Source organism: Saimiri boliviensis, chromosome 15 (genome assembly GCF_048565385.1).
Source record: "Saimiri boliviensis isolate mSaiBol1 chromosome 15, mSaiBol1.pri, whole genome shotgun sequence".
NCBI lineage: Eukaryota > Metazoa > Chordata > Mammalia > Primates > Cebidae > Saimiri > Saimiri boliviensis.
Genome location: NC_133463.1, coordinates 68,478,156 through 68,503,978, shown reverse-complemented (window position 1 = coordinate 68,503,978; position 25,823 = coordinate 68,478,156). Strand labels below are relative to the sequence as shown.

At 40.5% G+C, this 25,823-nt stretch overlaps 1 protein-coding gene across 5 annotated transcripts in view; it reads left to right on the top strand.

Moving 5' to 3' along the window:
- Nucleotides 1–838: 838 nt before the first annotated feature.
- ENPP2 (ectonucleotide pyrophosphatase/phosphodiesterase 2) overlaps nt 839–25,823 on the top strand; it is a 120,682-nt gene continuing 95,697 nt past the window's right edge. For 2 of the 5 annotated variants that reach the window (XM_074387082.1, XM_074387080.1), the window contains exon 1: nt 839–997. In XM_074387082.1, coding sequence (XP_074243183.1) covers nt 977–997 — 21 coding nt within the window. In that variant the 5' untranslated portion in view covers nt 839–976. The remainder of the gene's footprint in view (nt 998–25,823) is intronic. The other 3 variants (XM_074387081.1, XM_010343680.3, XM_010343678.3) reach the window with 3 other exon arrangements.

The following is a 25,823-nucleotide window of genomic DNA, read 5'->3' as shown; positions in this document are numbered from 1 at the left end:
CCACAGCACCCTTTTAGCAGTAGACTGTTTTTTTTTTTTTTTTTTTTAATGTAGCCAATAAATTCAAGATATCTGTGGATATCAAGGAAAAAACATCTATTATCTAGTAAAACAATTTTTGACACTCACTTTTGTAATTCAAAAATTAAAAGAACCGTAGCTACTGTTGCTTTATGTTAATTGCGTTGTCATTTGTAGTGTGTGTCACTCAGCAGGGTGGGTGGTTTCGTGAATATGGATTGGATGCCAATTAAGAAGACTTTGGATTTCAGTTTTTCTGGTTGGGTGACTGGGGAAATATTTTTCTGAGCTTCTAATTCTTTATGTGTGAAATGGCAGTAGTAGGAGAGCCTCCCCGGCATTGTTTGAGAGGCCAAATAACAGCATGATTGTGAAAAGCCCTTTGTAAACTGTAGCATGTTTTAGAAAAAAAAAAAATGGTGGTGATATTTTCCAGAGTGTTAGAGGAACTTATACAACCCAGGCCTGCCCCTGTTTGACCTGGAAATGCTAGTTCAGGGAATACATTAGCAAGACAGCAGGAAACTTCGGCAGAGAAATCCTTTTGAAAACAGAGACTGCATCCTCCAAAATGAACGAGAAATGGCAAACCAAACCTCACAGAGATTGTCCTTGAAAGATGGAAAATTAACTAGGTACTGTCGGGGGTGGGAACGCGGTTGGCGGCGCTGGACGCCCCGTCTTCAGCCTCCCGACGCTTTCCTCCCCCAAAGCCATTTTAGTCAAAGGTCATGTGTGTGTCTTGTCAAAGGCCAGCTTCCAATGGAATCATTGTCCCCCGGGACAGCGGCCCCCTGACTACATCTGCATTGGAGAAATCCCAAAAGCAAACGGCCCAGTGCAAACAAGAGCAGTCCGCAGCAGCCGCCCCGGGCCCAGCTCCCAGGTCGCGGGGCTGCAGCCGAGGCCGCGTTCGCAGAGCCCGGGCCGGAGCAGGCGCCGAGACGCCCGCAACATGACCCGCCGCGCGGATCGGGTACTGTATACGCCCCTCTCTACCCGTCCTCCATTACTTGGGCTGCCGGGTCACAGCTGCCATTCTGTCAAGCGGAGAAACCTTGCGAAGGGCCTCCAGATTTGCCGGAAAACGGTCCCTGCTGGGCTGCGTTCCCGTGCACTCAGCTGGAGCACTTTGCAGGCGCGCAAATGGGGAGTTTAACTCATTTCGAGGTTTCGTTGCCAGAGAATGGGCTTGTAAATATCGAGTTTGTCTCTGGTTTCTGGAAAACAACTTGCAGAGAGGGACTGTGGAGGACTCTCGGTTCACCCCGGCTCCAGACTGTGCAAGCGGCGACCTTCAGCCGTACCAGCCGCGGGGCACGGCGAGCTCGGCCCTCCTGGGCGGCGAGACGGCCCGGGTTCTTGTTGATTACCTGTGGGACAGGGGCTTGGCAAGAGGGACGGGGATTTTTAAAACGATATGTTTAGTAACATCCTCTGGACTCCCACCTGCCTCCTGGAGACAGACTCATCTCCCTGACGGAGGGAGCCCCTTCCCCACCGCGTGCCTCTGTTCACAGAGACGTTGACTGACGTGCACAATTCAGCGCAGCCAGTCTCTCTGCCCTTTGTCCTCTTCTGTTTGAACAGGCCTTTCAAATGGATCTGGCTAATTTTGGATTAGAATAGAGGGAGCCTGGGGTCGCAACTGATTATGGGTGCTTTTGATCTGGACTTGGAAATCTCCAAGGGCAAACACTGGGGAGCGTCCGCTGGGGCAGTGGGCACAGCCGGCCTTCAGGTGCGGAGCGGAGGTCAAAGGGTTCCAGTGATTGCTTCCACACTCTGGTTTTAACAAGTGAAGCACAAGCTGCTTCTCACTGAGAGAGGGAATGGAAACAAAAGCCGTTCTAGTGCCCAGCAGGATGGAGAGGGGACCCGATATTGCTTATGTATTTATCACATACCCAGTTCCACACTTCTGCTCGTCAGGTATATTTAATGGAGCTTCCGCCTTCCCCTGCAGTGCTCACCTCTGGCTGTCACCTCAGTTTTCTGCTCCTCTTCCCACCAAACTCCTTGAAAGAGTGGGTGGCATTTGTTGTCTCCCTGTCCTCATTACCCATTTGCTCCTTCACACCCAATCACCTGGAGTCTGCCCTCACCACTGAGGGCCAACCTTCAGCAAGACCACTGAAGACCTCCTTGTAACAAAATCATAGCGCATTTTCAGCCCCGCCCCCCTCCCATGCACACATACAGTCTCTGTGTCATTTTGAACTATTGGTTTTTTCCTCTCTCTGTTTCTGACTGTCCCAGATGCTGCAATCCTGCTTCTCTGCTTCTCTTCTGACCTTTTTTAGTTACTATTTAATACTTAAAGGGCTTCATTTCATAAATGTCGGTGTGCACTGATCTTTCTTCCTGACTCTCTTCCCGCGTCATCCTTGTCATACATACCTCTCTGGATGATCTCATTCACTCCAATGGCTTCAGCCACTGCATGTACATGGTGTTTCCCAAACCTAGTCTAATCATTCTCCTCAAATTCCAGTCTCCACTTTGATGTCCCACAGAGCATCTTAAAACCAGCAAGTTCGGAGCTAGATCTGTCTTCTCCCTTCTTTTCCCAGGCCTGCTCTTCCTCTCCTCTTTGCTACTGCTTAAATGACATTTCCCAAGTTGTCCAAGTCGGACACAACGGAATCACCCTAGGTGACTTCTTCCATTTCATTCGTGACAATCATCATCAAACACTGTCTACTCTCCTTGCTGAGCATGATTCATACACACGTGTGTCTCCACCTCCCCTACCACTGTTGTAATTAAGGCCAGTACTCCCTCGAATTCCATTCTGGTCACAACTTTCCATTAGTCTCATTTGGGGACAGTCCTGCCCCACCCATACCTCCATCTTGTCTCCACACTGTATCAAATGATCTTTATTTTCCTTTTTTATTTTTTTCTTTTTCTGAGATGGAGTCTTGCTCTGTTGCCCAGACTGGAGTGCGGTGGTGCTGTCTCGGCTCGCCACAACCTCTGCCTGCCAGGTTCAAGCAATTCTTCTGCCTCAGCCTCCCAAGCAGCTGGGATTACAGGTGCCCACCACCATGCCCAACTAATTTTTATTTATTTATTTACTTTTAGTGGAGACAGGGTTTCACCATGTTGGCCAGGCTGGTTTTGAACTCTTGACCTTAAGTGATCCACTTGCCTCAGCCTCCCAAAATGCTAGGACCATGCCCAGCCTGTGTCAAATGATCTTTCTAAAATGTAATATGATTATGCAGTTCTTTTTTGAAAAGTCTTCAGCAGATTCCCATGTTTTTCTTTCAAGAATAATTTTGGTGTATACAGGTTCTCCACAACGTCCCTTTTACCTTCATTTTCATTGTTATTTCTTACTGCTCAATCCCTCTCCACCTTTTGCACCATTTTTATATATTTTATGTAATTTTGTCCACATCATATGTGAATTTAGGCATGTTAAACTATTTATTAAATAAGACGTTCTTCCTGTGCTTCTGTGAGGTCTGGATCTAACCTCTATCTTGCTTTAGGTCCAATTGAAAGCTCAGTTCTCTTGGAAACTCTGCAGATCACCCTCGAGAATGGGTTAGGCGGCCCCTCTTATTTTCCCAGAGCTTCCTTTATTCCTGTGGATCAGAGCACTTACCATTCTTTATTACAACTATCTCTTTACTTGCCCACCCACACCAATCCTTAGGGATCAACTCTTTTCGTCTTACTATCATTAGAGTTAGTGCTTAGACCCAGCTGGGATGCTCAACGAATTTTCGTGCGATTCTTGTGAATGACTATTATGTGTGAGCATTGAGTTAGATGACAGACATACAGAAGCTTTCAGGAAATTATCATCTATAATATAATAATATGCTAAGGAATAAAGATTAAGCATGATTATCAGGAAAAACATAGTTTTCCACTTATTTAGCAATGGCAGGGTTTAGACTTTCTGGATATTTGAGAATAATGCCTCGAGTCCCTGGGTCTATCAACTCCCTCTCTAATTCACATCTCAACAGGTGGGCTTCTCCTATTGCTATTGCATCTATCCTAATTTTCCCCAAAGAAGAGCTGCAAGAAAGGACTTTTACAGTTTTGCCTCTGTTGATTTTGTGAAGGTAAAGGAATCCTCTTTAGGCTGGAATCTAGCATGAGACAAGGGCACTAAAGGCCTAGACAGGTGGGTTTCTAAGAGTCCATTGAAAAGCTTGCCCCAAAGAAGGCATCCAGAACCTCAGAATGGGCCAGTGGGCAAGCCCTCTAAAAACTTTCGAAAGTGATGGAGAATTTGGGATGTGAGAGATAAGAAAACGCAGTTTGATTTCCTAAAGAGAGAGATATGTGTAACCTAAACCTTCAGACAGAGAGGTGAATGATGTTTAAGTTTGATAGGGAGTCATTTAAACTTGAAGTTGTTCTCAAACTGTTTGAGACCAAGGCTCTTTTCAGGTGTGGATGCACACTACTCGTCTCAGAAAAAAATGTAGAATACACCACCTATTGCACTTTTTAAGAACTTTCAGTGGGTTCATTACAAGTCAACCCAGAGGCTTCTTTGAGTTGTAGTGAATCTCCAGTTAGGAATCTCTAATCAAAGGGATTAATTAATTCTGCAGATATTTGGGAGAGTGAAGTAGGTGGTGAGTAGTGGAGCAAGCATTAGTCAAATTATGCATGTTTTCTTTTTTGAGATGATCCCAGTATAATGTGTGCTAATGACCATGAACTTGGAGTCACAGGACCTGGGCTTACATCCCTGCTCTGGCAGTTGCTACTTGTATAATTTTCTGAGAGGTGGTTTTATTATCTATCTAAAAAGGACAATAGGTGCTGGAAGATTTAACTAAAATAACGTATGTGAACACATCTGGAACATGGTTTTACTTAATAAACTTTAATCAGTTCACAACATTGATTTCGGGAAGGCACAGACTCTGATCTTCTTCTGGATTAGAAAAGTGCACATGGGCTGGATTAATGACTCGTGGAATGCATGTATTAAAGGAGAGCTAATTCATAGATGGATTGACATGTGAATGTAGTAGCATGCTACTGGGCTCTGTCTTCATTCCTGTTTATTCATCGTCATTGATATCTATAAAGACATAGCACAAGGCTCCCATTTGCTAATAGAAAAGGCACAAGGATTAGGAGTCCCAAAGTTATCAGTAAGTTATCTGTTTTGACTTTTAGTTTTTGTGGTGTGTGTATGCAGAGACAGATATAAAAAGTCTTACGCATGGAGTCCAAAAGTCAATTGCAAATTATTAGGTATGTGTAGATGTCTATGACAGAAAGGGATGGGAAGGAGAGGGAAAGGGAAAGGGAGATTGAGAAAGGAAGAGACAGAGAGAGGAAAAGACAGAAAGTGAGAAGTGGCAGCTTTGTATAGTGAAGGTTTAGAGATTTAAATGGATGATAAAATCAATAGTGAATGTTTCTTTTAAAATAAAGTTTTGCTTTATTAAAAGAGGTCTAGAGGCTGGGTGCAGTGGCTCATGCCTGTAATCCCAGCACTTTGGGAGACCAAGGTGGGCAGATCACAAGGTCAAGAGATCAAGACCATCCTGGCCAACATGGTGAAACTCTGTCTCTCCTAAAAATTCAAAAATTAGCTGGGTGTGGTGGTACATGCCTGTAGACCCATCTACTCAGGAGGCTGAGGCAGGAGAATCGCTTGAACCCATGAGGAGGAGGTTGCAGTGAGCTGAGATCGTGTCATTGCACTCAACCCTGGGTGACAGAGTGAGACTTCATCTCAAAAATAAAAGGAGTTTCAGCGTATAGAACATGAGACATGTTAGTCATTGTACTCTGTATTATTCAGACCATATTTAGAACTATTTTATCTAGTTCCAGGTGCTATACATTAATTTATTAGCACCTGTATTGTTTATTATTATTTGAGCACCTACTATGTGACAACCACTGTGCTAGATGTTGAAGACCACCGTGCAGAAGAAGACCTGATCTCATGGTATTTATGATGGAGCAGAGGTGTTAGATGAGGAACCAGGTGATTTTAATTCAATATTATACTTGCTCTGATAGAGGAAGCTTAGGTCCCTGTGAGACCACCTCAGAAGGGATATTTATTCTAGACTTAATGGGATCAAGGTAAACATTCTATAGGAAGTGATGTCTAAATTGAGACCCAAAGGCTGAGTAGAGATGAGCAAGGTGAAGGTGGCGAAGGGAAGAGGGCTCCAAGCAGAGGTGTCAGTACCTTCGGCGGGCTGAGGGCAAGAGGTCCGTGCAAGGGACTAAAGAAGGAATGCAAGAGAGGGGAGGGGATAAGGGAAGTGAGACTGGAATGGTGGCTGAGGTCAGAATGACACGACACGGTCCTTCATGAAGCTGTACTTGATCTTCACGAAAATGGGAAGTCAATGCAGGTTGTAAGCAGGGCAGTGTCACAATCGGTTTGGGTTCTTGGAAAGATCAATCTGGCTGCAGTATAAACAGTAAGTTGGAAGGATGGCTGGTAAGAGAAAGATCACTTCGGAGGCACCGCGTCATATGAGCAAGAAAAGAAGGTGGCCCTAAACAAGAGGGTAGAAGGGAAGATGACAAGAGTGGCTTAATTCAAAAGCTAGCTAGGAATTGTAAGAGTATGGTGCTAGACTGCAGGAATGCTGTAGGAAGGATGCGTGCAGGACATTTAACCTGCAAAAGAGAAGATTTAGAGGGTCATGATGTCTGTCTTTCCCTCTAATACGGAAAGGGAGATATTCATGGTGTTTGTCTTTGAGATGGCAGGGCTGGACCAAATGAATGAGAGGCACAAGGAGATAAATTTCAGCTCAATACAATGAAGAATTTTCTAACAGGCATCCCAAGGCAACAAATTCTTTATCACAGAGAAATTTAAGCAAAGTCTTGATAGCAATTCTTGGAGAAGTTGGAGAAGCAGAAATATGGGCAGCCAGGCTGGAGGGCATTGACGTTTCTTTTCAACCCCAAGATTTTAAGATTCTGTGTATAAAGTTCATATATCTGAGCTCGGCACTTAAGGTTTCCTGGGAGCCAGTCCTTTGCTGGGTGGCCATATGCTCTGGTTTCCTGGTGTGGTCCTGGTGTATGCTTTCATTTCCTACAGCTGTTAACAGCAGCCTTTTTCATGCTTGAAGGGGGTCTTAGTTTGAACAACATAGTTTATGACCATCCAGCCCTATGACTTGATTTTCCTGCCTAGACCCTTGACATACTGTTAGAACTCTCATGAACTACTCATGACTCTCAGGGTAGACCAGGCATTTTACTGCAAGTTTGTTCACTTATGCCGTTTCCTATGTCAGCAATACCCTTCCTGTCTGCCTTCTATTTACCTCCTGGAAAATATACCTTTTCATTAAGTCCTGATCTAAATTAAATGCTGAGTCCTTCATTAAGCCTTTTTTTTTTTTTTTTTTTTTTTTTGAGGCAGAGTTTCATTCTTGTTTCCTAGGCTGGAGTGCAGTGGCATGATCTTGGCTCACCACAACCTCTGTCTCCTGTGTTTAAGTGATTCTTTTGCCTCCACCTCTCAAGTAGCTGGGATTACAGGCATGTGCCACCATACCGGGTTGTGTACTTTTAGTAGAGATGGGGTTTTACCATGTTGGTTTGGCTGGTCTCGAACTCCCAACCTCAGGTGATCCACCTGCCTCGGCCTCCCAAAGTTCTGGGATTATAGGCATGAGCCACCACGACTGGTCTTTTTTCTTTTTACATTGTCTTTTTATAATGTGATAGGTTGCATTATATTACTGAATATATAATTATTTTTACACTTTTTGAGCCCTTTCCCTAGTACCGTCTCCTAGAAGTAAGGTACTAAGATCTGTGAAAAATACAGTAACCCATTGGAATGAATGGTGCTTTGTTTGAAGCAATAATCTTTCAGGGGAAAATTCTCATTTATTAAAAAAGATCATATTTTTATTATATGAGTAATGTGTACATTTTGTAGAAAAAATTCAATAAAGGAAAGTACAAAGAAGAAACAAAAATTCTCTACAATCTCACTATATAGAGATAAGCATATTAATTCATTAATGAATATCCCTTCTATATTCTTATGTGTATGTAGTCTTAAAATTGGAATTATCCATAGCCTTCTGTAACTGGCTTTTCTTCAACAGCATACCACGAATATCACCCCATGCCATTAGATATTTTTCAAAAATGTAATCTTCAATGGGTGCATTGTATTCTAGATGTAGCTTCCCCATGATTTCTTTAGCAAACTCTGGCTAGATATCAGGCTATTTTCAGATTTTTAACATTGCAAAAAGAACTATAATGACCGTCGCCCAAGACAAACATTCAGACATCCATTTGGTCTGGGATATTTATATTTTCTAAGATGGCCAGACAATTATTGACGGAAAGAAGGATATTGAGTTGCTAAGAAAGCATGAGTTTAAAAAAGGCAGACTTTACTTTAAAAATGTCATTTTTATTTTATGTTACATATATCTATTTTATATGAGATTTTTATATATGTGTATACACTTATTAGTCCTATAATTTAATGAAGGTACTTTGTCTGATTTGGAAATGTGTCATCAATCTGTAGGCTTGGTACAGAAGGGATCAATAACTGATAAATTTCTTGAACAAAAAATTGAGTTTGAAATCTAAAAACTTCAGTGCCTTTGTATCAATGGGAGACATAGTTTTGTTCATAAGCTAAATATAAGGGAAAGTGACATGTTTGCTCAGAATAAAGATATTTCTGTGAAGAGAGGGGCACTGCCTAGTGCCTTGGTGTTTGGAGAAGGTATGAGGCCACAGACTTGAATCCATATTCCAAAGCAAATTATCTATCATCTTAAAGAATCAACAAGCAGGAACGTGTCCATTGTAGAGTGGAATGTTTTTATCTGAGGAGAAGCAGGCTTTGGGACACACTCTGAACCCATTTGACTTCTTTTTAATAGAATAAATGAAAGATGTTGTTATGGGTTGAATTGTATCCTCTTCCAATTCAAATGTTGAAGTCATAATCCCCAGTACCTTAGAAGGTGACCCTATTTAGAAACAGAGTCCTCAGAGAGGTATTCAAATTAAAGTGGGTCATCAGGATGGGTCCTAACCCAATATGACTGGTGTCTGTAAAAAAAAAAAAAAAAAAAAAAGGAGAGATTTAGACACAGGAACACACACAGGGAAAAGATGGCCATCTACAAGCCATGGAGTGAAGCTGCAGATGAAACCAAACACCTTAATCTTGGACTTCTACTCTAGAATATGAGACGATATATTTCCTTGTTTTTTGTTTGTTTGTTTGTTTGTTCATTTTGTTTTGTTTTTGTTTTGGCTCACTGCAACCTCCACCTCCTAGGTTCAAGTGATTCTCCTGCCTCAGCCCCCAAGAAGCTGAGGCTACAGGCATATTCCACCACACCCAGCTAATTTTTACATTTTTAGTAGAGATGGGGTTTCACCATGTTGGCCAGGTTGGTGTCAAATTCCTGATCTCAAGTGATCTGTCTGCTTTATCCTCCCAAAGTGCTGGGATAACAGGCGTGAGCCACCGCACCTGACTGATACATTTCATTGTTTAAGCCACCAGCTACTTTGTTATATGGCAGCCTGAGCTAACTAACCCATTTCTTGAAAGCATAATGTCCTTAGCATGGTTTCAGCTAGTAACACTCAGCTAGTAACATTATTTCACTTTCCAGTCACCAGAGGGTTTGCTCTTCATAGAAATGATCAGGACAGTGCTTTGCAGTCTCACAGCTTGCAGTGTTTTCATTTCGATTATCTTCTTAACCCTGACCAAAGCGTGTAAGATGGAAATCCTCATCCTTTCTGTTTTTTAGAGAGAAAACAGAGGTTTAGAAAGACTAAGTTAATAGTTCAAGGCTGCACAGCTTGGAAGTGATAGCACTGAAATGCAAACATGGATCTTCTGATGCTAAATACGGTGCTCTTTTAATTAAAACTAGATGCCGTTCCTCTTCATGGACATGTCAGATATTACCTTCCTTCTCTGAAGTTTGAGAAGACATAGATTGTAGCTTGCTGAGCCACATTCCCCCATTTTTATAACTTTCATGAGAATGATTTTATAAGCCCTCTTGTTGGAATATATCTGAAGTCTGAAGGCACCTACTCTGCCTGCGTCATCATTATCAAATATTTACCAGGAATCCTTGGTTTAGGCTCTTGTGTTTACTTGCACAGAATATTTCTTCTCCACTTAGAAGCTTTGTTTACTGACAAAATAGGCTTTCTCAGTACACAGTTTGATTGCCCACAAATCCAACGGCAAAACTTTGGATATGTTGGATATATTCGAGTTTTTCCATCATTAATACTGTTCAGATATTAATTCAACACAGTGGCATGAGGGACGCCTACATTTTCCTGGAAGCTGCTTGACTTTAATCAGCAGGAACAAATGCAAGATTATTGTACATTTTCCTTAGGTGACCTAAGCTTGTTCTTGGCACCCGTGAGTTCAGAGCGCTGGGTTGTCTCAGAGTGTTTCAGTGGCTTCTACACAGGGGACTTATTAGTTTTTAACCTTGGGGATAATTCCATAAGAATGCAATTCTTTTCCTCCCTGAAAGAAAAAAATAATTGCTTATATTAGGTTATCCCTGTTATGCAATAAAACCAGTGGTTCCGAGATGGTGAAACTATGAGAGACCTGTAGGTAGGGTTATCAGATTTAGCAAAAATCAACAAAACAAAAGAGACAACAACAACAAAATCCCAGGGTGCCCCAGTTAAATTTCAATTTCAGATAAACAGTGTATACTTTTTTAGGATAAATGCATGCCCAATATTGAAAATACTAAACAAGTATTGTATCTGGCAAACCTATCTATAATTTTGTGGGTGAAATATTAATGATTTTTCAATATTTTAAAAGTCTATGAAAAATATGCATTTACCCAAGTAAGACTCCTGAGGTTACCGACAATGTGTTAAATTTCATGAGTTTGGTTGGGATTTTGTTTTTGATTTAACTTGAAAGTGCTGCTCATCTCATGCTGCAACCACAACAATTATACTACCCATTCTCTCCTCTCCTCCCCTCCCCTCCCCTCCCCTTCTAGGTTCAAGTGATTCTCCTGCCTCAGCCTTCCAAGTAGCTGGGATTACAGGTGCATGCCACCATACCCGGCTAATTTTTTTTAAAAGTATTTTTGGTAGAGATGGGGTTTCACCATGTTGGCCAGGCTGGTCTTGAACTCCTGACCTCAAGTGATCCACCTTGGCCTCCTAAAGTGCTGGGATTACAGGCATGAGCCACCGTGCCCGGCCTATACTACCCATTTTCGATGACTTATATTCTAGGGGTCATGCAAAGCCCATATGTTATCTCTTGCAATCCTCAAAACCAGGAAGGCCAAATGTTGTCCAGCCTGTTTTTGTTGTCTGTTTTCTCCAGCACATGTCAAAGTTTAGTTTAATTTCACACTTGCAAAGCAAAAGACAGTGAGAAGAAAAAGCTGGTTCACAAAAAACAGTCTTAGGAACGGGCACTATTAGAAATAGAAATATGTAGATCTGTAAATCTCAAATTTCAGCTGCATCAGAATCACCTGGAGACCTTGTTTAAACGCCTGCTCAAAATCACCTGGAAGGTGTGTTTAAAAACCTGTTGCTGAGCCCCACCCCTAAAGTTTCTGATCCAGTAGGTCTGGTGTGGGCAGAGAATTTGCATTTTTAACAGGTCCCCAGGTAATGTTTATGTGACTGGTTTGGGATCACACTTTGAGAACCATTGATCTAGATTCTAAATAAAATTAGTTGTTTATGTATCTAGGCAATTTATTTTACTGTTTATTTAATTGACAAAAATTGTATATATTTATGAGATACATCATGACATTTTGATACATGTATACATTGTAAAATGTGTACATATAAAACAAACATATCCATCACCTCACATCCTTGTCACTGGTAATGAGAACATTTAAAACCTGTTCTCTTAGCAATCTTCAAGTATATGATACATTATCATGCCTTAGTCACCATGCTGTAAACAGAGCTCCAGGACCTGTTCCTCCTGGAGGAATAAAATACCTTTTCTAACTAAAACTTTGTACCCTCTGACCATCATCTTCCCATTCCTTCCTCCCACCTCTGGCCTCTGTAACCACCATTCTATTCTCTGCTTGTATAAGTTTGAATTTTTTAGATTCCACATATAAATGCGGTCATATGGTATTTGTCTTTCTGCGCCTGGCTTATTTCCTTAAGGATAACGTCCTCCAGGTTCACCCATACTGTTACAAATGACAGGCCCTCCTTCTTGTTTAAGGCTGCATAGTATTCCATTGTGTATATATACCACATTTTCTTTATCACTTCATCTATTGATGAACATGTAAGTTGAATCCATCTTTTGGCTATTGTTAATAATGCTGCAATAAACATAGAAGTGCAGATACCTCTTCAACGTGCTAATTTCGTTTCCTTTGGATATACACCTGGCAATGGGATCGCTAGATCATAAGGCTGTTCTATTTTTAATTGTTTGAGAAGTCCCTACACTGTTTTCCTTAATGGTTGCATTGACTTACAATTCCACAAACTGCACAAGGGTTTCCTTTTCTTCACATCCTCACCAACACTTATTATCTTTCGTGTTTTTGATAGTAGCTATTCTGAGAAGTGTGATATTTTATTGCGGTTTTGCTTTGCATTTCTCTGATAATCAGTAATGTTGAGCACCTTTCCTATACCTGTTGGCCTTTTGCATATCTTCTTTTAAGAAATATCTATTCAGGTCCTTCATCCATTATTTTTTTATTTTACTCTAAGTTCTGGGATACATGTGCAGAACGTGCAGGCTTGTTACATAGGTATACATGTGCCATAGTGGTTTGCTGTGCCTATCAACCTGTCATCTGGGTTTTAAGCCCCATAGGCATTAGGTATTTGTCCTAATGCTCTCCTTCCTCTTGCACCCCACGCCACGGCAGGCCCTGGTGTGTGAAGTTCTCCTCCCCATGTCCATGTGTCCACGTGTTCTCATTGTTCAACTCCCACTTATGAATGAGAACATGCGGTGTTTGATTTTCTGTTCCTGTGTTAGTTTGCTGAGGATGATGGTTTCCAGCTTCATCTTTAAATCAGGTGGTTTTCTTGCTATCGTATGTTCTGGATCCTAGCCCCTTATCGGATGTATGGCTACAAATATTTTCGGAGGTTGCCTCCTCACTCTGTTGATGGTTTCCTTTGTTGTGCAGCTGCCTTCTGTTTGTGTAAATAAAATGTCAATGGAATGTAGCCACCTCATTTGTTTCCATATAGTTCGTGACCACTTTAACTCTACAACAGCAAGTTGAGTCGTTGTGACAGAGATTGCTGTATGGCACACAAGACCTAAAATATTTTTCTGGCCCATTACAGAAACCTTGCCTACAACTGCTCAAAACTGTCTTTGAAGCAGTACTGTTATCTCATTTTTATAATGAAATAAATGGAAACCTGAAGAGGATAGGTAACTTGAGAAAGGGTTCACGGTTCTTAGAATTCAAACCAAGATCTGTTTGAATTCCAAAGCTTCTGCTCAGAAGCCGACCCCAGAGGGGCTGGTTGTTTGTTACCTTTGTCCTGAATTGATAAACAACGGGGAAACTGATTTGTGACTTCCTGTTAAATACGGCCCTTCTGAAAGACAAGACAGATGGTCTAGTGTAGCGGTAAAGTTCTCAGGCTCTGGGGCTGCACTGCTTACATCCCAGCTCTCCCGGTTCATCTCTCTGTATTTCAGCTTCTACCCCTACAAATGACAGATAATGATAGTAACTATTTGCATGATTGTTGCCAGGTTTAAATGAGATCATGTCTGAAAAGAAATTACAAGAGCACTTGACATGTGGTCCCCAAGACATTTATTTTTATTTCACATAACTATTTTTTTCAAAGTAGGGAGTCTGCGGAAATAAACACAAAGAGTGTGGAACGATTGTCAACCAAGGAATCTCCTGTGGTTGGTCGTTAGAACACCTCCACCAGGAAGTTTCTAGAGCACAGTGGCCCCTCCTTTTCAGATGGTAGCTAGGAGAGATGCGTTTTCAGCTTCCCAATACTGATATTTATACTTACCCTTTGACCTGACCACATGTCTTTAGTTCCTTGGCCAGCCAGGGTTGCCTTGAAAAGGCCTGTGGTGGGATAAGATGTTTATCCAGTGATTGCTGGACACTGAACCTCTTATTACTGTTACCCCTGATATTTACAGTCCCAAATATCCATTCCCAGTGGCTCCAGATTGATTAAAAATGTAGTCAGGGCTGCCAGAAATGGCCTTCTTAAATAATACAAGACAAGCATTTTTTCTCAGAAACACCTTTGATCCTTAGGCAAAAGCAAGAAAAGCAATCAATTTTTTAACCAATATTCTTCACCCTTGGAAGCATATTTTCTTACAGAATCACTAGGAATAACATCTGTGTGTGGTGTGTGTTAAGCATATTAGAATGGCCTTGATCGTCTGATAAGATTAGGAAATAAAGTTGTTCCCTGAGAGGGATGGGAATGGAAGGCTTGAGAGATTGTCGGTGCACTAGGCAATGGATGAATAATATGATGTAGTCAAAGTCCTGGCAGGCAATTTTCCCAGCATGTTGTGGGTGTCTAGGAGCAGAGGTAAGAAAATGGCGTTATTTTTCTAGTGTTGGGGATTAGTACTGCACTAGAAAATGAGAAAATTCTTGAGAACTCCGGTCTTTTAAAATTGAGACAGAGACGGCCGGGCGCGGTGGCTCACGCCTGTAATCCCAGCACTTTGGGAGGCCAAGGCGGGTGGATCACAAAGTTGAGAGATCGAGACCATCCTGGTCAACGTGGTGAAACCCCGTCTCTACTAAAAATACAAAAAATCAGCTGGGCATGGTGGCGCGTGCCTGTAATCCCAGCTACTCAGGAGGCTGAGGCAGGAGAATTGCCTGAACCCAGGAGGCGGAGGTTGCGGTGAGCCGAGATCGCGCCATTGCACTCCAGCCTGGGTAATAAGAGCGAAACTCTGTCTTAAAAATAAAATAAAATAAAATAAAATAAAATAAAATAAAATAAAATAGAATTGAGACAGAGTCCTGCTTTGTAGTCCAGGCTGGAGCTCAGTGGTGCCATCTTGGCTCACTGCAACCTTCTCCTCCCAGGTTCAAGCAATTCTTGTGCCTCAGCCTTCCAAGCAGCTGGGATTACAGGTGCATGGCTACCACATCTGGCTAATTTTTTTATTTTTATTTTTGTAGAAATGGGGTTTTGTTATGTTGCCCAGGCTGGTCTTGAACCCCTGGCCTCAAGCAATCTGCCAGTGTTGGCCTTCCGAAGTGCTGGGATTACAGGTGTGAGCGACCATGCCTAGCCAAGAAGTCTGGTCTTGGGTGCTCAGGTTGCGGAGGGATGGAGGTAGAAGGGCCCAGCAACCCTGCTGCCACTGACAAAGAATAAAGCTGCAGGAAAGTTACCTGATCTCCTCCTCCTCTGCCTCAACCTCCCCACATTCTGGTTATATTTTCCTTCCCCTTTCCTCAGCATTCTCTTCCTTTGTTAAATTACTCAACCAGTGTTAGTTGAATGTCCCTGTGTGCCAGGGATAGTGCTGGGGTCTGGGTACTTAAAGGGGGGGGGACGTAGACTTCGTCTCTACAATGGTGGAGCTTATAGTCCTGTGGACAATGTCAGGAGTTGGGTAAGTGTTGAAGGCAGAAGCATGGGGGAGAGAAGGATGAGTGGGAGGGGGACAAGATGATCAGGGAATGTCTGTCTTTGAACTGAGAACTGAGGAGCCAGTGAAAGGAGGGGTGGAAAAGTGTGAGTCACGTTTTCCAAACTTGCCCAACTAGTAAAGTGGCAGCGCTGAAGTTTGAAGCTAGATGTACCTGATTCTAGGTGTCACAGTGACACCTCTTCTCTACAAAAAATTAAAAAAATTAGCCAACATGGTGGCACAAGTCTGTAGTCCTAGCTACCCAGAAGGCTGAGGTGGGAGGATCCCTTGAGCCCAGGATTCTGAGGCTGCAGTGAGCTATGATTGCACCACTGCACTCCAGCTTCGGTGACAGAGCTGAGACTCTGTCTAACATACTGTATTACACATGCAATATCCACATAACCAACAAGCACATGGACCCCCTGAATCTGAAATACAATTTTTTGAAAAAGAAATATAAAGTATTTAAAGCAATGCCTGGCACGTAGTAAACCCATAATCAATATGGTGTGTTATTATTTTTAAAAATGTCTACTTTTCACCAAGTCTTTACAAAAACATTAAACTTGCTCTCCAAGCATCTGTATGGAACTGCCATGTGTTGCCGTGAAGCAACTTGAACAGTAGGAAGACAAAAAATCATTCATTCACCCATTCTAATCATTTACTATGGCTTAGCTGCGCTGTGTGTGTAAATGCACAAGGCAAAATCCTATTGTGCAGCTGTGAGCACCGATGCTGAGGAATGCTGAGAAAAGTGCTGTTAGCCTGTGGTTGGGGCAAGGCAGCAAGAGTCCGCACGCCCTTCCAATTCATCACAATGCCCCCTTCATGCCATAGGATGACAGCTGTCATTGAAATGCAGGGCATGTACATCCCACTTGTTGATTCCTTTCATTCCTAGGCAAACGCAAGTCTAATAAGGAAGCACACATGTCCGTCCAGGTCACAAGCCTGGTTGGGAATGCGGGTATCTCGGAGAGGTTAGGCTGATGCTAGCCTGCTGCCATTGCATCGTGAACTTTGAAAGTCCTTTAGTACTCTGGTGTTTAAAAGTCATGGTGACTGCACTGCTAATTACATGCTGCAACTCACTGCTAAGGGACTATGAGAAGATCTGAAAATTAGAATTGGCAGACTTTGACATATAAAGTTCAACACTTTCTAAGCCAGATATTGTAGAACTTTTGAGAGATGATGGAGATGAAATCTCTGTTCTTGAGAAAGTTTCAGTTTAGTAAGAAGAATTTCCAATATGATAAACTCAATAGAGGAAGCATGGTATGGTGTAAAAATCATGGTCTTTGAGCCATGCAGACTGGGTTTAAATCATTTCTCTACCACAGACTATGTGGCCTTGATCAAATTATTTCATCTTCCTGAGTCTTGGTTTCTTTACTCACCAAATGAGATTATAGGCTGGGAGCAGTGGCTCATGCCTGTAATCCCAGCACTTTGGGAGGTCAAGGCAGGTGGATCACCTGAGGTCAGGAGTTCGAGACCAGACTGGCCAACATGGTGAAACCCTGATTCTACTAAAAATACGGAAATTAGCCAGACATGGTGGGTACCTGTAATCCTAGCTACTCGGGAGGCTGAAGCAGGAGAATCGCTCAAAGCCGGGAGGCGGAGGTTGCAGTGAGCCAAGAGGGTGCCACTGCACTCTAGCCTGGGCACCAGAATGAGACTCCATCTCAGAAAATAATAAAATAAAATAAAATGATATTATATATCTACTTCATGTGATTCTATAACTACCTTAATAGATGATAACTGTTATAATCATTGCTATGATATTGATTGCTGTTACTATCAGAATATAGCAAATTCCTGGTGTGTCACTGCTGATGTGGTGACTGCACAGATTACTCAAACTCTTCATCTATAAAATATGATAATTCTAACTGCCCCATCTGTGTAATTCAGGAGCTATGTTCCATCATCATCAATTAATATATTTATATATTTTATGTTTTAGTCCATCAGATAAAATGTAAGCTCCGTTTGCAGATATCTGGATGCTTTTGTTAGTTGCTGGACTCCCTTGTGCCTAGGACAGTGCCTAGACCATAGTTGATTCTCAATAAAATAGGCAGCTGTGTAAATAAGTGGACAAGTAAATAAGTGTGTGTCAACCTTAGGTTAAATGTGCAGCAAGTGGCAGGCTCTTGGCACATGGTAGTTGTTACTGTGCTTAGTATCGTTATTATAATTAGAATATGGTGAGTGCTGTGAGAGGAACCAATACAGAGAGATCGCTCCCAGCTCCGTCAGTCCGCGATCCTTGTTCTTAGCACTGGCATGTCATCAATTGTGTGGTAGTTGGGAGAAACAACCAGACCATTGTCAATAGTAAGATCACGTGAGATTAATTGCAAAAATAAGTGTTTCTGAATTTTTATCAGTTCTTAGGAGGAAAGGGAAATAGCTGCAGAAAGGGAGGGAAGATGGAAAAAGGAGAAAAACAGCATCTTTTGGAAAATATTTCATCACATGAGACCACGGGCTACAAGTCTGCGATCAGGATTTACCCAGCCCCAGACTTAGAAGGCATGCGGAACCAGCTGCATCAGTCAGATGACACAAAGAGAGTATTGGTATAGTGGCTCCAACCTACAGCTGGTAGCAAAATGAGAAACTGTCCTTGACAGAATCAGTTCTACATCTGAACTAGTAACAGGACTAGGGAAAAACTTCTCAACTGCCTCTCCTATGAGAGATTGGAGGAGTTTCTTTTAAAACTAATAAAACTAAATGTCCCATAGCACAGTGTATCATTGCAAGAAATACTTAGAAACTGGGTTCTGGCTGGGTGGACCTGAATTTGAATGACCGGAATCTGTCCCTTGCTGGGTGTGTAAATTTGGGCCAGTTACTTAAACTTCTGTGAGCCTCTGCAATAAAGAGAAACCAGTGTGTATTTTGTGAGATCATTGAGAGGATTCAGTGAGATAATCTCTGTACAACATCTGTCACATTTTAGTTGTTAATATATGGTGGCTACTGTTAATTAGCAATTAATGCCACATGGATTATTGTATTTAATTCCCACAGCAACCCTCTGAGGAAGGGACTATCATCATTCTCATTTACATGTGAAGAAATGAAGGTCTAGAGAGGATTCATAACTCAGTCAGGTCCACGGACCTAGTGAGCATCCAAATCATGATGCTAACCAAGCAAGAGAGTCCAGATTTTCAGCAATTAACAAGTTGTACAGCATCTCTCTTAAAAGCAATGGAAGCTTAGCAGAGCAACATAAGGTCCAGAACTTCTGCCATTCTCTTGCATAATACTCTGGTGGCAATCTGAGGTAATTGTATTTCAAATATTCAGTGACTCTCTGTTTACAAGGGATTTTGAGAGATATAGACGTGTCGGAGAGGCAATGTAAGGTCAACTTGGTCAGCTTATCGTATGTCTTCTTGATCAATCCAAAAAAACATTGCTTCATCTCTTGCTTAAGTCCATCAAAGCATTCTGTGAAATGTATTTCTTTCTTTTCTTAGCTTACCCTTGACAAGTGTTCTCTGTATTTGGCATAAATTAAATTGTACATAGCAATTTTTTTTCTCTGTTTCCTTTAGGAGCTGAAATAGTAAGAACAGGGTATGTATAAGGATACTTACCTTTCCTTTTGGTTTATCCAGAAAAAAGTAAAAGTGAATTCTGATTATTTAATTTAATTTAATTTGAGTAGCTCCTTTTTGGTTATCACAGGGAGAGAACTTAGCTCCCTTAGAGAGTTTAAAGAAGAGAGAAAAATACTAGATGCTTAGAGTTGGAGGGAAGCTTATATGTGGTATAGCCAAACTTCTTCTGAATTTAGATACTTTATAAGACATCCTGACTAACACCACCCAGCCTTTGCTGAATAGTGACTGTGAGTTCATTTTTTATAACTATTTCATTATCTCTCTTATGAGACAAAGCATGCTTCTCTGTAACTTCTAGTTTTGCCTAGAAAAAGCATGCATGGGAGTCCGGGTATGGCAGCTCATGCCTGTGATTCCACCACTTTCGGGGGCTGAGGTGGGAACATTGCTTGAGGCCAGGAGTTGTTGACCAGCCTGGACAACATAGCAAGATGCCCCTAATATTTATTATATATAATAAATATATAATACATAATATATATCATATATAAATAAATATATAATAATATAAATTTATAGTATTAACTTTATAAATATAACTATATAAATTTATAATTTAAGTATATTATAAATTATATATCTAGACATTAAATATTAAATATTACATAGAGAGATATATCTCTTGATATAATATCATTATATATTAAGTATTATATATAGACATATCTATATATATTAGTATTAGCATTATAATAGTAATAATATATTATAATTAGCATTATAATATAACATCTATATAGAAATAGATCTATCTAGCTATCTATCTTTTGTGTCCATACTACATGATATATATCTAGATATGTAATAAATATATATAATATGTAATATTATATGTAGATATTTATATATTATATATCTCTATGTTATATATTATGTATTCTATATCTCTGTATAACATACAGAAAGACAGAATACATACAGAGAGATATAAAATACATAATATATAATATTAAAATATTCTCCCTATATTTTATAACATTATATAATAATATAAAGATATATATTATATTTAATATGTAATATTTCACATAGATATATAATATATAATCTATTATATAATATATAATATATAGAGATAAATGTATGTATAGAGAGATGCATAATAAAACTTGTGCGTCTTGCGTTAACCCTCGAATGTCTGAAGAAGGGTGATGCCCACCCATCTTCTCCCCTCATCTATGCTGTGTGTTCAGGCTGCGCAGTCCCAGGCATGCTCATTAAGTATCCCTTTCCTGAACAGCAGGAAGAGTGAGCCTTTTGAAACATAAATTGGATCATGTCATTGTCTAATTAAATCCCTCCAGTGGCTTTTCATCACATTCAACATGAAACGTGAAGCCTCCATTCTGGCCTGTGGGCTCCTGCGTACACTAGCACCCGATTACCTCTTTGACATTGTCTCTTCCTGCCGCACTCCAGCCACACTGGCCTACTGAGCACACCGGGCTGCTCCTACCTCAGGCCCTTTGCACTTGCTAGTCTTTCCAAGATACCCAGCTTCTTCCTCACATCATCCAAGTCTCTGCTCAAATGTCATCCTTTTGGAGAGATCTTCGCTGCTGCCTAACTAAAAATAGCTTCACTCGTTACTCCTCTGTTTTCTTGCTCTTGTGCTCTTTTTTCTTTATCATTGATCAGCTACTTGACATTATTTTCTTCTGCTAAAATGTGTGATTGCTGGGGCAGAGACTGCATCCTCAATGCTTGACATAGACTAGGTGCTCAGTAGAAGTTTGCTGAGTAAATAAACAAATGAATGAGTGAATTAATGAATTGATTGGGTAATAAGGACCTCTCCTCCTCCTGGTCATGCCTCTTTCAATGCTGTCGAGTTTTGTAGCAACCTCTTAAAATGAGCTATCCAGAGGTGAACACAATCTAGATGGTGTCTGGTTAGGCTCAGCTGAAACTTTTCCCTCGTGGATGAGGGCAATAATCATTTATGTAAGAAGCCTAGGATAAAATGAAGTCGTTAAGGGTGGTAGCCAAACATGGGCTTCTATAGAGCTTGCAGGTAATACAAATGCCTGGGTTTCTTTTATAAGAATTATTGTTAGTGCTGGTCTCTCCTAGTGCAAGGTTGTATAAGTAAATTTTGTATTCTGTTTCAAGAATGTTATCCCAGATAGATTGATCTGGCTGGGTCTCTCTCAAATCTTGTTTTTTAAACTCTTGATTTCAACCTGTTGACATGTTTTTGAATTTTGATTCAGTCTATAATACACTGTATCTATCACTGGAATATTGAGTACCTATCACTGGAATATTGGTTCCTATCACTGGAATATTGAGTTCAAGAACATACCTTGTTTCTGTGATGCAGGAATCAGGAGACTACCATTTCTGTCACCTTCACATGCATCTCCTGATGCTTAGGAAGCTGGAGAAAAATACTGAAATAATACTGCAGAAAATCTATCATTTCTGATCTTGTTTGCACAGAAAACGAGCTGAAAGGGACAGGAAGAGGGATCTCAATTCTGCTGTCCAAATCTCATGTGCATAATGACAGTCTCAGGAGCATAGTTGGCAAAGTCCATAAACTGTAACTATAACCATTTCTGCAAAAAATCTGCAGGACGCAAAGGCAGCCTGAATGTGGGATGAATAGAGATTGAGGGAACCAATTCTCAGGATACTGCATTTTAACAAGCTGCTGATTTCCAGCTATAGCCTGAATGTTTATGTCCTTCCCAAATTTATACATTGAAATCCTAACTCCCAAGGTGATGGTATTAGGAGGTGGGATCTTTGGGAGTCGAGTAAATCATGAAAGGGAGTATATTAACGACCCCACAGAGACCCTTACCCTTCCATAATGTGAGATTACAGTGAGAAGATGGCCTTCTATGAGGAAATGGGGTCATCACCAGACACAGAATCTGCTAGAGGCTTGATCATAAACTTCCCAGCCTCCAGAACTATGAAAAATACATTTACCTTATATACAAGCCACCCAGTTTATGGTATTTTTTTAATAGAAGCCTGAAAGGACTAAGACGCTTTACCATCTCCCAACTAAAACATGCCTTTTATCTCACTCTTCTTGATATCAAGTGGTACTTGACGCAGAGTAAGCTTTCAACAAGCATTCGATAATACTGTAATGGATGCTTACTAAATCTGTGTTAAACCAGTATCATTTGAATTGGGAAAGCTCTGGTTTCCAAAATGTAGGCAATTGTCTGATAATGACCAGCATTCTCTCTGAGCGCTTAGGATTTTGAAATGATGTGGCCAGGATGCCGAAGGTTCTGGTCACTTTTTTATTTGCAGCCTATTCTTTCTGAGGAAGGTGGGTGGGGGGGTGGTCACAAGAAGGTCAGCCTACAATAAATGTTAATCTGTGGCTTCTATTACCTTCTGAGTTAGGAAACATTGTCAAGTATCACGACTCATCAAACATTTATCAGATCGTCTGCCTTTAGTAAGTGGACTTAGGTTTCTTTCAGTAGACAGTTGAAATTCCCATTCCTTTGAGGTCTTCCCAGTTTTGTCATTCTTATTGGGAAATCAAGAGAAAAGGTGATTTCTCCTCTTAATAGGCAGTTTAACTTGGGCAAGTTGTTTGATATATTTGAGGTTGTTTTCTTATGTATTGACAGTGATAATACTGTGAAAGTTTTATAAATATTAAATGATGCAATACGTAAATGTCCCCAGTATGTTGCCTGGCAAACTGCAAACGCTTACCAAATAATACTAGCTACCACTTAAAAGAATGTCTCTTCCATGTCAAGTGTGGTACTATGTATATGTAGTTGCTTTTTCCTTTCTCTTTGCCTTTTCTGAAATTTTTGAGTCTTTGCTCCTGGAATTTCCTCTGCTTGCCATCCCCTTTCTCTCTTTATCTACTTAAAAATCCCCTATCTATAATTCAGCCATTATAATAGATGCCCATGTGCCAGATGGGCTATCCTGATCTCCCTCACGATGGTCCTTTAGCTCTGAGACATATCTATCAAGCAGCCTTTCTGTTTTATTGGTTGCAAAGTTGGAAGAGTGAGTGAGCTTTGATCTATCTAACATGAACTTTAGTTGATAGGCCTTTTTCTTTTTAAAAGAAATATTCTCCAAATGAAAGTTATTATTGTTCTTAAATTCTCACTGCTGCCCCACAGACACTGTTTACAGTTTGTTGCCATTGAATTTCAGGATACTTTAGATGTGTACACAAGAACTAGGCTCCCTTCTAGGCTGTTTTATTTAAAAGTAAAATGAAACAGAAAACCTGATGAAAGAGATAGGGCAGAGGGCCAAGTTACTCTGACAAAGACCCAGTGGTCCTTCCAATTTGGGGGGATACAGAGGGTTTCATCACACACACAGGGGCTCGTTAAGAGCAGACCGCACCATGACTCAAATGAATCAGTCCTCCTGTTAATCATCAGGTTCAGAGGATAACCGGGTTGACTGGGGACAACTTTGAATGCACAAACCTGAGAACTGAAAATCAGGGTTAATGTTCCTTTTCTGTGCCTCCAGCTGCTTTGGAATTTGCTTCTCTGCCGGTATAATCTCATTAGCTCTTTTTAAAAATAGCAGCTTTTTAAAGATAGAATTTATATATCATGCAATTCACTCTTTAAAACTGTACGTTTCAATGGTTTAAAATATATTTACAGAGATGTGCAAACATCACTGTGACGCAATTTTAGGACATTTCATCATTCCAAAACAAAAACTCATACCCAATAGCAGTCAATATCCCATCATCTGACAACTGCTAATCTACTTTTTTTCCCATGTTGGTTTGTCTACTCTAGATGTTTTATATAAATGGAATCATACAATATGTGGGTTTTGTGGCTAGCTTGATGTTTTCAAGGTTTGTAATGTTGAAGCACATGTAAGGGCTTCATTCCTTTTTATTGCTGAGTAATATTTTACTGTATGGATCTACCCCATTTTGTTTAGCCATTCATCAGCTGGCCATGCTGCTGTGAACGCTGGTGTTCAAGTTTTGTGTGGTGGTATGTTTACTTTCTCTTGGGTATATACAAGAGTGGAATTTTTGAGTTATATGGGTAACCCTATGTTTAACATTTTGAGGAACTGCCATACTGCTTGGCAAACTGTTTTCCAAAGGGTTACGGGTAGAGTTAGGGTTAGGGTTAGGACTGCACCATTTTACAATTCATTTTTCCACATCCTTTCTAACAGTTTTTATTAACTGTCTTTTAAATTTTAGCATCCTAGTGTGTGTAAAGTGGTATCTCACAGTTTTGACTTGCATTTTTCTAATGACTAATGATGTTGAACACATTTTCATGTGCTTATTGTCCATTCGTATATCTTCTTTGGATAGATGTGTCTATTCTAATCCATTGATCATTTTTTAAAAATTGGATTATAGATCTTTTTTTATGGCTGAGTTGTAAGGGTTCTTTACATGTTCCAGTTATTTGAACATCATCAGTTACATGATTTGTAAGTATTTTCTTCCATCCTGTAGGTCATCTTTTCACTTTCTTACCAGATTGACAATAATGTCTTCCAACCATGAAAAAGATCTGTCCAAATTTAGGTATTCTTTAATACATCTAAATGATTCTAATGGTTAGTGTACAAATCTCACTTATTCTGTCAAATTGATTTCTAAGTATTTTAGACCTTTGATGCTATTATAAATGCAATTTTCTTCTTAACTTTTAGATTTTCTATTGTTAGTATGTGAGAATGCAACTGATTTTTGTATTTTTGTCATGTCAAGCAACATTCATAAGCTCATTTTTATTAGTTTCACTTTTTTGGGTAGATTCATTAAGATTTTCTATGTATAAGATCATGTCATCTGTGAATGGAGATAGCTTTATTTCTTCCTTCCCAATTTGGATGGCATTTATTACTTATTTACCTTATTCCTCAGGCTGGAAGTACAAAGTTGACTAGAAGTGGTAAAAACAGACATTCTTGTCTTGCTCCTGATCTTAGCAGAAAGCATTCAGTCTTTCATCATTAAATATGATGAGGTTAGCTCTGGATTTTTTGTAGAAGCCTTTTTATCAGGAAGTTGTCTTCCGTTCCTAGTTTGTGAATGTGTTCACTGTTGTATGATTGCAAGGGGAATCACAGAAACGGCAGTTTTGCTTCCTCCCTGAGAGAGTCCCGTTGTGCTGGTAAGCACGTAATGACACCTTTGCAGTGGCAAGTGTACACTTCCTTTTAGGTTTGAATCCAAACACATTTATTGAATTAAAGCTCAACTTTTGGGGGCTTTCCAATCCAAATAGAGGGGCTTTATTATTAGGGTAGAAATGTGTCCTTCAAAGCTGTTTCCAGAATCACCCCCACTCTTTGCCAAATAAGCACTGCTCATTTTCTAATGAGGTTAAAAAGAATGTGAAAAAGGTAGCCTGAAGCATGATTAACTTTACTTACATATAATATCTCCATAAATAAAGGGCTATTCTTAGAACCTATGTCACTACTAAGCACTCTATGCCCAGCACTTTGAAAGATGCTGACAGCATCATAGCAGATGATGCAGACCTTATTCTCTT